The sequence below is a fragment of the Penicillium digitatum genome, chromosome 2, assembly GCF_016767815.1.
Source record: "Penicillium digitatum chromosome 2, complete sequence".
Classification (NCBI taxonomy): Eukaryota; Fungi; Ascomycota; class Eurotiomycetes; order Eurotiales; family Aspergillaceae; genus Penicillium; species Penicillium digitatum.
Window position 1 is genome coordinate 3,757,952 of NC_089385.1, and position 16,785 is coordinate 3,774,736.

Sequence of the window (16,785 nt, forward strand, 5' to 3'; positions counted from 1 at the left end):
ATCAAAAGCCCCAATACTTTCATCACCCACCAAGATGTCTCGTCAACTCATCTCAAGCGAGAAGTTCCCTACCAAGCCCCACAACTGTGAGTATCGGCATACAAAACACCTTCAGTCTCTCTAAAAAAAAGATTACTGACCAAACTCTTAAGGCCCTGCTGTCAAGGTTCCCGGGCTCGTCTTTTGTGCCGGCCAAACTGCTACAGGAGAGATTAAGCAGGCTACTGTAAGTTCAATTGCACAAGTACTCATCGGGTAGTAAGGCTTTCGCTGACTCTTTTTTTTTGCCTTTACACAGAGAACCGTTCTGCAAAACCTGAAGGAGGTCCTCGAGCTCTCTGGCTCTTCCCTTGAGCAGGTTGTCAAGTACAATGTCTACCTTGCCGATATGAAGGATTTCGCCGCTATGAACGAAGCCTACATTGATTTCCTTCCACAGCCCATGCCATCGCGCTCATGCCTCCAAGCGGTTGCCCCTGGAAATGGCACTGTCATTGAGATCGAGTGCATTGCTCAAGCTTAAATTATAAAATTATGAGAAATGTTAGACTTTAGACGAAAACGAAAACTTTTTTGAACAGAGCATCAGGTTGCCATTATTAGATAGAGTGGAGTAACTATTAGTGTAGATAATTGTTAAGTAGCATCTCACTAGACATGACAAAAAGTGCGCACGTATTACAAGGAGTTGAAAGCAGGTAAGCAGATTGATTGAGGTTTTGCTTGAGCACCTTATATAGACGAATCAGTGAAACATCCTTCTCCATTTTTGCTTAACTAGATGAACGAGCAAGGGAATGTGTTATAAGAGATGAACATGGCTAGTGGTTTTTTAATTCCCCAAGTCCAGCCAAGACACTTAATTTAGCTAGACCGGAAGTTCCCCAAATTTGAAGTTGCATTGGATGTAAAAAGATGAAGTTTTTGAATTTGTCTATTGAAAATTTACAGATGAAAGTCTATCGTGAACATAAAATTGAATGCTCTCTCATGAACGAGCAATTTCAAACTCCGCCATGTACCAGTTCTGAATTGCCTTGGTGTCCCCGGTAACGGCGACGGTGTCGTACCGCTCCCGAGCCTCCTTAGCCGCGGTACCATTGTTGACCATTCGGCCAGCCCACTTCCCGTGTTTCCGGGCAGCAGCAATAATCTTATCAATAGCAGCAACAAATTCAGGCTCATCGCCGCGGGCAGGTGTGTATCCAAGCAGAGACTGGGCAAGATCGTTGGGACCAATAAAGACAAGATCCACACCTGGCACAGCGCAGATAGCATCGACGTTCGCGACACCGGCGCGGGTCTCTATTTGAATCATAGTGATGATGGTCTCGTTGGCGGACTTCATATATTCGGGGGTTGTGAGGCCGTGGGCAATTGCGGGGAAGGCGGAGCCCTGGCCGCGCACACCCTGGGGAGGGAACTTGGAAGAAGCAACAATTTGTTCAGCCTCTTCGGCATTGTTGATCTGGGGAACCATGATGCCATGAGCACCGGTGTCGAGAGCACGCTTAAGAATATCATGGGCAGGGCCACGGATGCGGATAACCGGGGAGACGCCGAGGGCGGAGATAGCAGCGACAGAGTTATGCATAGCATCGTCGCCAATGTGCCCGTGCTCACAGTCAATAATGATACCATCGAGACCGGTCAGGGCAACGATCTGGGCCTGGCGGATGGAGGGGATGGCCATGAAGGTCATGAGCGGGAACTCGCCAGCCTTAATCTTGTTGAGGAGCCTCAATCGAGAGTTGTCGATTGAGGTTGTAAGAGCGGTAGGGTAAGCCATTGTGATTTGAGAGGGATTAGAAGACAGAGGTGATTTTCTGGAGTTGTCTGTTGGGGGAGGGGTTGGAAAGTGAAGTGAAGACAAGAGATGTCGATAAGATGCCAGCTTAAGTATCTATTGGTTTACATTTCCTCAACCCCCTCATTTTTCTAGACTGAAGATTTACACCAATAATCTAAAATGAGGAGCTTTGACAGGGTAACAATGAGCTCTTGCATGTAGTTAGGGCAGACTCGTTACAGTTGATGTTAGTGGCCCACCTAAACGGCCCAGATATTGTATGGGGACCACCTCCACAAAGTGTGGATCTTGTCCAAATGGTCACTAACCACCTCTGTTCTCGAAAGAAATGGCCTGCACCTCCCTGAAACGTCTTATCTTTATTTTTTTATCTTATCTCCATGCGAGAGCTCCTCCCAAGCCAAGCCCAATGCACCCCGGATTTCAACCACACTCTACATCTGGGGTAGTCGATTCCAATTGGACAGATAAGCATTGGATAATCCTTGATGCGCCTATCTCCAGGCCCTATCTACACGTCTCACTTATCAACCACGAATGACTGGATCTCGACCAATCTCGACCAATGAATGCCTCGAGATTCTTTGAAAAAGAGTTCTAGTCAGTAGTTGATCTCCAAATTCGGATCTTTGCAATGACTCTCCGCTAAGTCGGCAAATGCAGAGATTAGGTTGAGCTATATAGGGGGAGCTCAAGCATCGTCTCGAAGACACAGCCTACAGCCTGCAACCTGCAACACCCTCCCTATGTCTTTCCCCGTGGACAAGAAAGAGTCTGTCCTGGCTGAAGACAATGTCTCATCGGCAGAAGGACAAGTTGATACCTACAACCGCATGCCTGAGTCCCTTCGCAGCCTCAGCAACGATGATTTCAACGCCCTCAACAAGAAGATCATCCGTAAGGTTGACCTCTTCGTCCTCCCCACGATTGGAATTTTGTACATTTTGAACTACGTGGATCGCCAAAACTTGAGCTCAGCAAAGCTTCAGGGTATCATGGAAGATCTGAACATGTCTTCTGAGCAATTTGCCACCGCTATTTCCATCCTGTTTGTCGGCTATCTGCCATTCCAAATTCCCAGCAACCTCATCATTACAAAGATCTCCCGGCCAGGAATGTACATCTGTGGTGCTGTGGCGATCTGGGGTGCTATCTCGGCTTGCACAGCGGCCGTCACGACATATGGTCAACTCCTCGCTGTTCGGGCCATTCTTGGAATCGTTGAAGCCGTTTTCTTCCCCGGGGCCATCTACTACCTCTCTGCCTGGTACACCAAGAGAGAGCTAGGAAAGCGTATTGCCGGGCTGTACATTGCCCAGCAAGTCGGCAATGCATTTGGTGGTCTCTTCGCCGCCGCTATCCTCCAACTTGATGGGCATTATGGAATCCGCGGCTGGAGGTGGCTATTCATCATCGAGGGCAGTGCCACTGTCGGCATAGGCATCATCTGCGCTTGCATTATGCCAGAGTTCCCCCACAACAGCCGCATCCTGTCCCAGATTGAGCGTGAGTGTGCCGTGTGGCGTATCGAGTCCGAAGCTGGTGCCGCAGAGGGCACAGAGGATGGGAGCGTTTTGAAAGGGTTCGCCAAAGCTCTCTCGGACCCCAAGCTGGTGTTGCTCATCTTTTGCAACATGCTATCCCAAACACAGGGCTCCATCGCCAATTATTTCCCCACCCTCGTCAGCTCGCTCAACTTCTCCAGTACCGTCAGCTTGCTTCTCACGGCACCCCCCTATATCCTCGCTGGCCTCGTCTACTATGTCCTTATGTTCTACTCTGATCGAAAGAATACCGTCTACCCAATCATCATCCTCTGCATTGCCATCTCGATCCCAATGTATATCATCCCGATTGCGACTACGAACATCGGCGCTCGCTACTTCTCTATGATGATCCTGCCTTTCGCCTCCGTCGGTCCTCAGCTCCTCTTATACAAGACCATCAACCTGCACCTTGCGCGGCCCGTTTCGAAGCGAGCCGCTGCTTCTGCTCTGGTTAACGCCATTGGTGGTACGTCCAATATCTGGGCCTCATACTTATACTTCGGAAAGCCCCATTTTTATGTTGCATTTGGCACGCTTATGGGTGCTGCTGTATTGTTTGGAATCACGATCACTGTATACCGCTGGCTGGTCTTGCGTGAGAACAGACGTCTGGACTCTGGCGATCCCGTGGAAATTGCCAAGGTGATCAAGGGCGGTGTCACAGAGGAAATGGTACAGCTCAACTGGCGCTACGAAATGTACTAATCAATGACTACGATCTTTTTTTCTTACTCGTTTATTGCTAGGATCGGTATATGGATTCGCTTGTGCCATACGGTTATGGTAAATCTAAGCTTATGAAAATGAATGTAGCAATTGAATAAGCTGAGAATGATTGAATTATTCAACTCTGACGACGAAATGCTAACATTATACGCATGTTCCTAAATAGTTGGAGCATTAAAAGAGCGTATTTCATTTACCTAGCTCATCCAAACACGACAAGATCAGTTTTCCAATCTGCCATTTCTGTCTTCGCTGAAAGACCTTTCTCGCCCAAATCAGAGCTCCCTCTATATCACCGTCACTAATGCCCACAGTGTCCATTGCGCCAGGTAGGCCAGCATTTATTAGCTGCCAGGCAATCAAAAAGGCTTTATACGCATACAAGGTAACCCACGGCGCTTCGGATTCCAATGTGCGCGTTTCCTCGAGATATCGTAGAAACCAGTTGACATGCGGTTGCATAGTCTTGGCCGTGTTTGTATCGCACAGGAACTGCGACGGTCCTAAAAATGTTGACTGGCTGAGAACGGCGTCTATACTTCCTTCCACAATCCCACCAGTGTGGGATGGCGACCACATTTGCAGCTCCATCATGGCAGTCTCCCAAGTTGCAGGGCACGAAGTCGCGTACTTTGTTTGCGCTTTGTGATCACTGGGACAGATAAACGGTCTGAGTGCGACGAGGGATGATCTTAATGCGCCGAATCGTTCCAAACTGAGCATCCCCGTCATTGTAGACCAGCCTGAGATTTCTCGGGCGCTAGAGATCAGAAATTGCGCGATGTTAATGGCGCCGTATGGGTCAAATGCTGGAAGTGAGGCGGCATCTTCATCAGAAGAGAGGAAGCGTCGAACGGCATCGGTGTATGTGACTGAGGGGCCGGCATTTCTTGCAACAAGTTGTCGATGAGCCCATTCAGCGGCAGAGGATGATGACCATTGGTCTTGTGGACAGGGCATGTCATGCTTGATTTCCAAATGTGAGATTGAGCGAGGAATGGACAGAAATTGGTACCAAAGCGCGTCTATCTGATGCACCGCGAAAAGGGTCCGTTTATGCGACTCGGATTTGACAAATTCCCGCCACAACGACTCCAAATCTGCAGTCGCACCAGACTCAACATTCATTGGCTGTGTCATTCTTCCAGCACGAGCCAGAGAGATCATATGCGAATGCATTTTGAGGCCGCATGCGGAGATGTCACCACAGAGGTACATCATGGCACAAATCTGAAGGAGCAAGTATGATTGGACCAGTGTGGTAATCATTGTTGAAGCATCGGGCCTGTCTTCATCGGAAGCAAGGAGAGCTCGAGCCTTGTGAAAGCAACGTATAGAAAAGCTATCGCCTGAGCCTTCTTGGTTCCCGCATTCTGGGTCCTCGCCATATTGATAAGCAAGGCAAAGTATACTGAGGACCAAATGAGGAGGAACGTGAGTCGGATCAAAAGTCGAGGAATGGAGAAAGGGGAGGAAATGAGAGACTGAGCCGAAAAATAGATCGCAGCCTCGCGAGATTTGTCGAGCAGTCGGGGCCCAATCGTCTTGGAGTTGAGGTATGTCAGTTGGTGACAATCGATCCAGAGTCGGATGGTTGAAGCTGTACTCGGCTAGACTTGTATTATCGATTGGATCAGCTTGTAAATTGGCCATCGGATGAAGGTGATTCTCAATGTGATTGGTGGGCTTGAGAAAGGATGACCCTAATAGTAGTCTCCGCTCCAGATCTGTAGCGTCCTGGACAATCTGCTCGATGAGAGCAGAGTCACTCGTCACCAACTGATGTTGTAACAGGTCACTTGTCGCTTGTGTCTTGGCTATCCCGCTCCTTGGCGTCGCAGTATTTTGGTTTTCTGTGGGGCGTTCACAGCCAAATTGCTGCTGCTGATACCGCATCACTGGGCGCCAGACCGCATCACCATCAAACCTCGTTTCCTCTCCTGGACTCGAGTTCACCGACCCGGGAGAATTCAAATCACCATGGCTTTCTGTAGTCGAGACCGCTGTCGGCGATGCAGAAGTATTTAACCTGTCTTGTCTGGGTGCTGGTTGGCGTTCTGTCCTCTTTGTCACTCGGTGCTGCTCGTGCTCTGGATGTTTCCTCTTCATATGCCGACTGCGCAAGTCAGGGCGGGAGAAGGTAGCATGGCAAAAGTCACAGGGAAGCGACGCTTCGGCCTGAGAGCGGGAGTGTAATGTTGAATGCCGCTTGAGGTTCTCATGTCGAGTAAATCGACGCTGACAGACAAGACATTGAAATGGCTGATAGGACGGCATCACTTTTACCTGCGAAACTGACATGATTTGTAACGTAAAAATCGCTGTCGATTCATTAGTGGGAATCTCTCAACAACCCTGGGAGCGGACAAAATCCGGGGGACGGGACATACCCCACGCAGGCGTCGGGGTTTCTCCGCACGACAAAGGGTGATATCCAGACTATTGACAACATTAATAGATGGGATAGTACAGTGTGAGAGCTTGAAGCGTTCAGAAAGATTAATTTTTGATTAACTCTCGCCTTAATCATCAGCTTGTTATCGTGCTCATCTATCAACTAATCTTGTAAAGGCCTCCCCTATGTGGGGCACGCCCCAGGGCGATTCCGAGCGTCCACTCAGCGGTCGGCGAGTTATCATCATATCTTCCCACGTGATTTATATCACATCATTAGCTATTTAACCTACTTCGTGGGATTGCAGAGCCGTGGGAAAGAAGTAGATCCTAGAATTGACCGAGGACACCGGTATTCGTACCTCATTTAAAATATTGAATCCGGCTTTTCCTTGCTGGCTGATCGGTGATTGTCTCGTCACCATCTTCTGAGTTGACCTTATTCCGTGTTGGTGTCGAGCCTCATTCCAAGATAAGATTCCTCTTTAATTTCTATTAATTTAGAGTAACTTACGCGAGAAAATCGCGCGGGTTTTAACACTATAGAGGCGTATAGAGAGTGTTAAATTTAGTACATTAAATTGGCGGGCTACTTCACGAATTATAGAGATTTTGTCACGGTGCGAACCGTGATGCTTAGTTAGAGGAAGATCACGGCACGTGATCTCCGACCTGTTTATCTTGAACTTCAGTTCTAGATCCTGTTGTAGCTCTTGGAGCTACGTCTTGTATATTAGCCTGCCCCTGCCTGTACCTGCCTGTCAATGGGAATCTGATCTGTTACAACCTGTTCCTACCAGTCATCTCCTATCATACCGTCCTGCCAGCCCGCACCCTGACACTACGTAGCTCCTACCCCTAGGAGTTGACTGTCTGAAAATGTCTGAACCGCCCCGAAAGCCCCCGAACTGAACTCTGGTAGACCCGGTCCTGAGCAGACCGCTACCACCCCGCCTGTGAACGGAGTCACTACAACCACTCCACCTGAACTGCCAGATCTGCCAGAAGAACCGCCTGCTACCACTGAAGAACCGCCTGCTACCGCTGAAGGACCGCCTGCTACCGCTGAAGAACCGCCTGCTACCGCTGAAGAACCGCCTGCTACCGCTGAAGAACCGCCTGCTACCGCTGAAGAACCGCCTGCTAACGCTGAAGAACCGCCTGCTACCACTGAAGATCCGCCTGCTACCACTGAAGATCCGCCTGCTACCACTGAAGAACCGCCTGCTACCTGTAAAGTCCCGTCCGAGGAACCTGCCTGCACGACCAACTGGTCTCGAGAAACGAGACATTGCAGCCGTATCGCTAGCTGCGTGTGCTGCGTATGCAAGAAAGAAATACAGCATGTTCGCAATTACAACCGCGGACATCGAGACTGCACTGAACCCCAAGACCGACACTGAACCTGACCCCGTGTCTGCACTGCCTGAAGAGTTTAGAGACTTCGCCGAAGTGTTCTCACCCAAGGAAGCCGAGCGCTTGCCACCCCACCGATCATACGACCACAAGATGGTCTTACAAGAGGACAAACCCTTACCTTTTGGGCCCCTCTATCCCATGTCCCGAAATGAGCTCGAGGTCCTGAAAGACTGGATCGAAGATAACCTGAGGAAAGGGTTCATTCGGCCCAGCTCCTCGCCCGCTGCCTCGCCTGTTCTGTTCGTGAAGAAACCCGGCGGAGGTCTCCGCTTCTGCGTGGATTACCGTGCACCGAACGCAATCACTGTTAAGGACCGTTACCCGTTGCCGCTGACCAAGGAAACCCTGAATAACCTGAAAGGGATGAAGTTCTTTACGAAGATTGATATCATCTCCGCCTTCAACAATCTGCGAATTGCGAAGGGACAAGAATACCTGACTGCCTTCCGTACGAGATTAGGACTGTTCGAATCTTTGGTGATGCCATTTGGTTTAACTGGAGCCCCCGCATCCTTCCAACGATTTATCAACGACACGTTACGAGAGTACCTGGACTGTTTCTGTACTGCTTACCTGGACGATATCCTGATTTACAGCCGCACGCGTGCGGAACACATAGAACATGTACGAAAAGTCCTCCAGCGCCCCCGAGAGGCAGGCCTGTTCGCAAAACTATCGAAATGCGAATTCTGTGTGTCCGAGACGAAGTTCCTTGGTACTATCATCGGTGAAGATGGTATCCGTATGGACCCCGACAAGATCGAAACGATCGTGAACTGGAAAACACCGACCTGTCTGACTGATGTGCAAGCCTTTATTGGTTTCGGCAACTTCTACCGCCGCTTTATCAGAGACTTCTCGAAAGTCATCGCCCCGCTCGTGAGACTCACGAAGAAAGACGTCCGTTTCGAATGGACACCTGTCTGCCAGCTGAGCTTCGAAGCCTTGAAGAAGGCGTTTACATCTGCCCCGGTTCTGAAAGCGTTTGACTGGTCCAAGGAGATAGTCCTGGAAACAGACGCGTCTGATTTTGTCTCTGCCGGTGTACTGTCTCAGTACGATGACGCTGGAATACTGCACCCTATCGCATTTTTCTCGAAAAAACACTCCGCCGCCGAGTGTAACTATGAGATATACGATAAAGAACTGCTAGCCATAATCCGCTGCTTCGAAGAGTGGCGTCCCGAACTGGAGGGCACACCCTCGCCCGTGAAGGTCATAACTGACCACCGCAATCTGGAATATTTCACGACAACGAAACTCCTGAACCGCCGCCAAGCCCGATGGTCTGAATTCCTGTCCCGGTTTAACTTCAAGATCACGTACCGTCCCGGAAAACAAGGTGCAAAGCCCGACGCCCTGACCAGGAGGTCAGAGGATATCCCTAAAGAGGGGGATGAGCGCTTAGCGCATCAGAGCCAGACTGTTCTGAAGAAAGAAAACCTACAGATAAACGTCACAACACGACAGAGAAACGGAGTCACTACAACCACTCCACCTGAACTGCCAGACCTGCCAGAAGAACCGCCTGCTACCGCTGAAGTCCCGCCTACTATCACCGTTCCGCCCGACATTGCCGATCCGCCCATCACCGCTGCTCCTGAAACAAGAGTCCGATTCATCGAGAACAACCTGCCCGAACCACCATCTACGATCAAGGATTTACTGCTGGAAGCCTACAACCAAGATAAAGTAGTACAATCTATCCTGGAAGCGTTAGACAAGAACGCTAGCCGTCACCCTGAGATTACACTTGCCGACTGCGAACGAAGAGGCAACTACCTCTACTACCGGAACCGCTTGTACGTCCCTGACAACGATGAACTGAAAGCTGAAATACTGCGCCTGTGTCATGACAAGCCCACCGTGGGACACCCTGGCCGGTCGAAGACCTATGAACTGCTGTCCCGAGAATACTACTGGCCTAGAGTATACCAGTACGTGAGCGACTGGACCAAGAACTGCCATACCTGCCGCCGTATCACCCCCGCCCGAGAAGTCCGTCAAGGGATCCTGAGACAACTGCCCGTACCTGAGAGAGCCTGGCAAGATATCAGCATGGACTTCATCACGCACCTGCCCCTGAGCTACGGTTACGACGCCATCCTAGTCGTGGTAGACCGTCTGACCAAGATGAAGCACTTCATACACTGCAAGGGAACCTGCAACGCTGAAGAAGCCGCCCGCCTGTACACCCGTCATGTCTGGAAACTGCACGGCCTGCCGAATACCGTTGTATCTGACCGAGGACCCCAGTTCGTGGCCCAATTCTGGAAACACCTGACAAAGCGCCTGCGAATCACCAACCTGCTGTCAACCGCTTATCACCCGGAAACTGATGGCCAGACTGAACGCGCGAACGCCGTACTGGAACAATACCTCCGAGCGTATGTGTCCTACTTACAGGATGACTGGTCTGAATGGCTCCCGCTGGCCGAATTCACTGCAAACTCTCATTACTCCGAGAGCACCCGAGTTTCTCCGTTCTACGCGAACTATGGGTTCCACCCCCGCATCGGGTTCGAACCATCCCAGCCTGCCAGTCACCCTGCGACCCGAGACGCGGAAAAGTTCGCTACACGAATGCAAGAACTGACTGAGTACGTCCGCGCCGAGATACTGTCCGCACAAGCCCGATACGAAGAACAAACGAACCGTCACCGCGCCCCTGCCCGCCGATACCGTCCTGGACAACTGGTCTGGCTGAACGCCAGGAATATCCGAACCCTCCGCCCGCAGAAGAAACTGGACTGGAAGAACCGAGGCCCCTTTAAGGTCCTAGAAGCTATAAGTGCACACGCTTACAAGCTCGAACTGCCTGCTAGTATGAAGATCCACCCTGTGTTTAACGTCAGCCTGCTACAGCCTGCCGCCACGAACCCGGTAAATGGACAAGTTACTGAACCCGCACCGCCTGTCGAAGTCGAAGGACTGGAAGAATGGGAAGTTGAAGACATCCTAGATTCCCGCTGGGAACGACGAGGCCGAGGAGGCCCGCGTCTGAAGTACACCGTCAAATGGATTGGTTACGACGAACCCACTGAAGAGCCTGCTGAATACCTGGACCACGCCCGCGAGATCGTGCGGAACTTCCACCGAAGATACCCGCACAAGCCTCGCCTCGACGGAGCTCGGCTCTAAGGGAGGGGGTACTGTCACGGTGCGAACCGTGATGCTTAGTTAGAGGAAGATCACGGCACGTGATCTCCGACCTGTTTATCTTGAACTTCAGTTCTAGATCCTGTTGTAGCTCTTGGAGCTACGTCTTGTATATTAGCCTGCCCCTGCCTGTACCTGCCTGTCAATGGGAATCTGATCTGTTACAACCTGTTCCTACCAGTCATCTCCTATCATACCGTCCTGCCAGCCCGCACCCTGACAGATTTCTTAATTTTGAAAAGCCTAGATAGCTAGTAAGATCCTACCCTCTTACTCTATATGTTTAGAGCTTCGAGGGCGTACTAGTGGCATAGTGGGTGGTTAAAGAAGCAGGGTTTACATTAATTGACGCGTTTTGGTGGGGGTGTCCAGCTCGGTAGTGAAATAGATTATATAAACGAAACCGCATTCTCGTGTGGCAATGGAGGGGTACCCACATGAGGATTGACAATGTCGTCGAACGAAATGCAGCGTATTCACCACTAGACCATTGCAAAAACCAAGGTTCCTGTTTAGGGCCTAGCGGGGCCATATTCGTGGTTTGACACATGGGACTAAGGCGAGATGCCAGGCGGGCCCCCCTGGTATGATTCCTGCTCCACCCCTTCGCAGCTATCAATAACATGAAAAATTCGGTGCAATCGTGAATCCATTACATTCCAATAGGCAGGAATATATAAATAAGCCAAAAAAACATTACATCACCATCAAATCATACGTATATACTCTTCCAAGCTCAGTCCAAGGACATTAATAAACGGCCACTGCGTATTTGTTCCAAATAACCTAGACCAAAGTTTCAGAACGGCCAATCCCAAAGACGCTGGTTCCAGATCTGGCGGTGCCTCGCCTTCGTCGGTATCAATAGACGAATACGCCTCTTCGATGATGCGGCGGGTCCAGCGTAGAATGCGAGTTTCATGTTCTACATCAGAATAGTTAGCAGATAACAAATTTTCAGCGGACAGGACATCAGGATGAACACACCACTCAAGGACTGGTCGGGTCCCGCCTCGGCAAGGGTAAACAACCAGTTACTTAGCAAAACTGCACATTCCAGGCTAGCTAGCGAGTGCCGCACGCTCCAGAAGAAGGCTTGACTGCGAGCAATATGGTCTATGCCCAGACGGACGGGGACGCTGAGGGCATGAGCGGCGTATATCAGTGCCGGGGTGAGACGGTAGCTTCGTTCTGGGCGCGGAGAGTGGCGAAGTGCGGTGGCGATAATGATCGGGTCACGGGTCTCCAGGCGGCGATGAGGTCCGAGATTTAGGGATAGGCGGACGTAAGCAAGTCCGAGGAATGCACTGGAGGTAAATGGGATTGGACCGTTTTCGTTGTGCGGATCTAGACTGGATTCTGGGGCTTGTTGCCACACAGAGGTCCAAGAGCGGAGAGCTCGTCTATGGTTCGGATGGTGAGAAGTGGAGATAGGAGAAGATTTGCCAAGCGGAGGACTTACTCTAGTTTATTCAGTTCCTCTGTTGGGAGGGTTGTTGAGTGGTTACCGTTCGGTAATGATAACTCGCTCACAAGGTGGATTCGTTGCAGGAGTCCGTGCAAAAGGATGTAGTTACCTAGTGGAGCCGGGATGGGGTCTAGTGGTTTGACTGATCGGGACTTTTGCAAAAGCAGAGTCAAGGCATCCTGGAAAAACAACTGCTGGGGACCTCGTTCTTGCTGGGCTGCTTCCCATTCTGCAGCGGTGCTAGCGGTCCATTCAATGGTAGAGCACGGAAGACGCAGGTGTATCTCATTACTACGTAAAGATGGATAAGCATTGTATGCGATGCTGTGAACATGGATAAAGCAGAACGCTGTCAACTTTGTGCGTCGTCTGGATTCTTGGTCCGCCCATTGGTACCAGTCAAGCGGGACGCGTGGATCAGAGCGGGTTGCATCTTCTTTCAAGCCAGCCTCGCGGAGATGTCGAACCAACACGCCCTGAAGGTGAAACGCTTCTTGTACCAGTCTGGCACTTTCCCACGTGGAGTAGCCCATCAGAATAAGAAGACAGCGAGTGATTTCAGTATTCTTCCAAATGGCAGTTCGTTCCGCCATGACCTGCGGTTGCGTGAGGGATTGATCGCCCAAGTTAGAATAAGGAGATATTCCCAGCGGTTCTTGAGAGCCAGAATTGTAATTTTGCTTGGCTGGGAAAAGGGGCTCTCTGGACATTCGTTCAAATAGAACCGCCTTGGAAACGTGAAACATTCGTTCTGCGTTGCGGTGCTCAAATCTGTACTGGGCTCCGATCGTCATGATAGCAAGAATCACCTCAGGGAAATGTTCATTGATACGAAAAGTTGGGACATGCATAAAGGGAAGATGAGGGTGGAATCCTTCAAAATAGGACGTGAGGTACCGAGTCAATGTGTGACGGGACGGCAGTACGAAATCTGGAATGACATTTCGAAATTCTTCGAGAGATGCCGCAAGCCGAAACCGCTGATCTTCTGTGACATTAAATCGGGATGTCCTCTTCGCGTATTGGGAAAGTTCTGGGATTTCGTCAGTAGTCTAGAGTTGAAGAAATATAAGGTGCTCTGTACCAGAATCAGACAAAGTTCCTAGGCTTTGGTCACCTCTCGGCACAGATGGAAGCCAAGATCTGAATGGTGAGTCTCCACGAGAACCATCTCCGCTTCGCCGTGGCCGCTCATGGTGCTCTTGGGTCTGTCGGGCAGTCTCTCTTGCGTCTTCCGGGTTAATGTCTTGTGTCTGGGATGTTTCACCATCGCTGGGAACCCATTCCCCCGGCAAGCCAACTGAATCCAAGAAATGGGTGAATTCCTGGATGTGATTTGGATCTTCGGGCAAGTAGGGCATCGGTTGTCCTGTCTTTGTGTTAGATCAATACGTTTCTAACAACGAGAGATTAAACAAAAGATCAACTCGACAGGTTAAAGAACATTGCACGAGATGTTCGGGAAGTATACACTCGAGCAACCATAGAAGGTGAACGCACCTATAGGTCGGTAATCGCCTGGAAGAAGCAGTTGAGCAGCTTGAAGCATGTCCGCATCATGCACCGTACCTGTATGGCGATCAATCGCTGTGTTTGGGGCTCCCCCCGTAGCTGCAGGAAGCATGCCGGTGTTGTGATTCGGGTCTAAATATGGCACATTCTGTGCCCCAGCCCATTGCTGCACAACCGATGATCCTGCAAGGGTTTCTACGGGTACAGGCCTAGTAGGTGTATCATATTGCAGCGAGATGGACACAGGATGATGCGCCTGGAGATCCGCCTTCGTCGTTGGCTCGGGCGGCGTCGGCGAGGTCAGCCCATCTTGATGTGCGATGCGTGTGTGACGCTTTAATAGGTCCCTTCTAGTAAAGGCCGCCCCACAGAAGCAAATAAACGGCTTCTCTTTGGTATCTGGTTTACCAAGTTAGCATTAGCTGCGGGGATCTCCCCGGAAATTGCTTACGGGTACGAATGTGCCGCTCCAAATGTTCGGTCCGTCGGAAACTCCGACCGCAGTGTATACAAATACGTGCCCTTGCGCCACGAGCACCCCTATGCGGCTGGGGTGATGGGGACATTGAAACATTGGGGGAATATGGAGAACTGACTTGGAGACGAAGAGGTGGGTTGAACAAGTGGATGTCGAAAGTGGGAGATTCGACCCCAACTGCTCCAACTCGGGGCCCGCCGGGACTTTCGGTCCCCGATAAGCGATAAAGGTGGGACCATTTGGAGAAGGGACCTCCGATGGTGTAGAACTTGTATGGTTTACATTCGGATGGATTGATTTGTATTTATTCGTTTTGGCCCAGCCTGAGAAACAATTCTTTATCTACTATAGTACCAACGCAAGTACTGATTACCTATGGCGTGGATGTTGATGCTGTGGCTGGCTGGCTGAGCTCGTATGGTGGAGAGGCACCACAAATGACATCAGTAGGGGTCGGTCTCAGTATTTTCTTTCTGGGAAGAACTTACCGTCTAAGTATCATATAGGATCGTGGGCCGGCACAGTTGGTACCCAACGATCGTTGAAGTTATTCAAGAAATCGGATATCAAAATAACATGGTTCATCCCCGGCCACACCCTCGAGACCTACACGGAGGACCTGGTACGACTGTTTTGAATTGGCAATTCACCAGCGCTTTTTGATCAACTACGAATATGTGGAAAACTAGCAAAGAAGGAGCCCAGCTTCTCCTCGACAACGGCATCGAGTATGGCCACAGCATGAGCCACGAGGACTGCCAGGCTTCCTACCTTCGAACCGGCGACAGCTGGACCCAGATCAATTACACACAGAAGGTCGAAATTGAATGGAGCCTCTTGGGCATGGATACAAAACAGGGCTTGTTGAAACCCCATCTAATTGGTACATTGATGATCTACCGCCGATGATGTTCATTAAGAACGCGCCCAACAGTCATGGTTATGTCAACCCGTGCGACGTGGAAGATATCTGGCGCGACCATCTTGATTACTCCTACCGCGAGTGCGATGGGCTTCTCTTCCCCATTACTACCCACCCGGATGGGTTGGGAAGACCTCATGTGCTGCTGATGTATGACAGGTACGCTGTGATACTGACTTCGTACAGAGTGGGAAAAAATTCGACCAGCTCATAGAACATTTCAAAAAGCACGAGAGTGGTGAATTTATGACGATGTGACAGGTCTGCGACGATTTCAAGAACAGGAACCCACCTACTCCGCCAAATTGCCCGCTTAGGCTGGTGCGATGTTAAAAAAGTGAACTGATCTAATCTGTGGTATAACGGTAGAACTCGTATTAATCGTACTACGGAGATTTTTTTACAACTTATATGGTTTAACACTGATTTTACTTGTCTACTCTGTTGCATTGAATCTGCCCGGGTCGAGTGGTCAATCGTTCTCCTAGTCTATTTAGAAGATTACTGTCGGCCTCAATCGATGTTGCGGAGCTATCAGAGTCGAGCTATCGAATGAATTAATCTTATATGAAGATCCATTTCTACCTCTTAGTTGGCAGAGATTTCTACCCCAACACAGCTTTCGACATCCTACATACCCCAACTTCACATAGTTACCCCAAATCAAATACTTTCCCGCCATCCAATCACACACCCAACGCACTATTGCTGCATTCGACCTATGCCGTGAAATTGATCGTTCTCGGAGTTCGGGGAGACTTGCACAAAACTCCGGGAGGTATTAAGAGGCTTATTTAGATGTGTCGGTTGTGCCACATGCTCCGAGCGCTGGCAGATTGGGAGTTATATGGGTTGGTTTCAGTTGAGGGAGACTCAAAAAATCAAAGTGCCTATAGGTAGAAGGCCCAGCCAATCAGAAGGATGACGCTCGTTGATATTCCCCTATGCAGCAATACATTTTCTATCAAGGCCCTGTGAAGATTAGAGATCTGGGGAATTTAGGGACTCAGGTTTGTTTTTAGAAAGAAGGGTTGAATCTTCGAGTCTCCGCGGGAACCCCGCTTTGGCAAGCCCTGACATGAATTTCTGAGTCTACCAAAAAAAAGGTCCCTTACTTTTGGCGATGCTCGAGTATATATGTTCTCCTTTGCTCAGATTGGCCACCGTGATTCAAGGATAGGTATCGCCCCACTAGTTTTCCCATGCCCTTACTTGATTCTACCATGTTACAGTGCCCATAACCCCCATGGGTCAGGAAAACTACCCCTTAGAGGCTGTAATTTAGTTCATGACTGTACTTTTAGATAATGACCATAAATTAATGCTGACGCTGGCGGGGAAAGTGTGCGT

The 16,785-nt window shown here is 50.1% G+C and overlaps 7 protein-coding genes across 7 annotated transcripts; 4 read left to right on the plus strand and 3 right to left on the minus strand.

Annotated features, from left to right (window-relative positions):
* Window positions 1-34: 34 nt before the first annotated feature.
* On the plus strand, window positions 35-523 carry Pdw03_7354 (YjgF/Yer057p/UK114 family; the record flags this gene model as incomplete). The annotated part of the gene is made up of 3 exons (XM_014678492.1): window positions 35-86; window positions 153-226; window positions 299-523. The coding sequence occupies 3 exons, from the start codon at window positions 35-37 to the stop codon at window positions 521-523; spliced, it is 351 nt and encodes a 116-aa protein (XP_014533978.1).
* Window positions 524-988: 465 nt separating this feature from the next.
* Window positions 989-1,789, minus strand: Pdw03_7355 (2,4-dihydroxyhept-2-ene-1,7-dioic acid aldolase, putative; the record flags this gene model as incomplete). The annotated part of the gene is made up of 1 exon (XM_014678491.1): window positions 989-1,789. One exon carries the CDS (start codon window positions 1,787-1,789, stop codon window positions 989-991), a length of 801 nt encoding a protein of 266 aa, XP_014533977.1.
* Window positions 1,790-2,379: 590 nt separating this feature from the next.
* On the plus strand, window positions 2,380-4,062 carry Pdw03_7356 (Major facilitator superfamily domain, general substrate transporter; the record flags this gene model as incomplete). The annotated part of the gene is made up of 2 exons (XM_014678490.2): window positions 2,380-2,410; window positions 2,474-4,062. The coding sequence occupies 2 exons, from the start codon at window positions 2,380-2,382 to the stop codon at window positions 4,060-4,062; spliced, it is 1,620 nt and encodes a 539-aa protein (XP_014533976.2).
* Window positions 4,063-4,272: 210 nt separating this feature from the next.
* Window positions 4,273-6,535, minus strand: Pdw03_7357 (Blue (type 1) copper domain; the record flags this gene model as incomplete). Its single annotated transcript, XM_014678489.2, has 3 exons — window positions 4,273-6,321; window positions 6,383-6,404; window positions 6,474-6,535. 3 exons carry the CDS (start codon window positions 6,533-6,535, stop codon window positions 4,273-4,275), a joined length of 2,133 nt encoding a protein of 710 aa, XP_014533975.2.
* A 574-nt stretch (window positions 6,536-7,109) lies between these two features.
* Pdw03_7358 (Allantoate permease) lies at window positions 7,110-7,880 on the plus strand (the record flags this gene model as incomplete). Its single annotated transcript, XM_066101631.1, has 2 exons — window positions 7,110-7,116; window positions 7,378-7,880. The coding sequence occupies 2 exons, from the start codon at window positions 7,110-7,112 to the stop codon at window positions 7,878-7,880; spliced, it is 510 nt and encodes a 169-aa protein (XP_065956714.1).
* A 3,882-nt stretch (window positions 7,881-11,762) lies between these two features.
* On the minus strand, window positions 11,763-14,601 carry Pdw03_7359 (Hydrogen peroxide stress regulator; the record flags this gene model as incomplete). Its single annotated transcript, XM_066101632.1, has 8 exons — window positions 11,763-11,980; window positions 12,043-12,458; window positions 12,518-12,536; window positions 12,633-13,556; window positions 13,608-13,892; window positions 14,024-14,041; window positions 14,093-14,434; window positions 14,487-14,601. The coding sequence occupies 8 exons, from the start codon at window positions 14,599-14,601 to the stop codon at window positions 11,763-11,765; spliced, it is 2,337 nt and encodes a 778-aa protein (XP_065956715.1).
* A 587-nt stretch (window positions 14,602-15,188) lies between these two features.
* On the plus strand, window positions 15,189-15,422 carry Pdw03_7360 (Putative Polysaccharide deacetylase family protein; the record flags this gene model as incomplete). The annotated part of the gene is made up of 1 exon (XM_066101633.1): window positions 15,189-15,422. The coding sequence occupies one exon, from the start codon at window positions 15,189-15,191 to the stop codon at window positions 15,420-15,422; it is 234 nt and encodes a 77-aa protein (XP_065956716.1).
* Window positions 15,423-16,785: the final 1,363 nt, after the last annotated feature.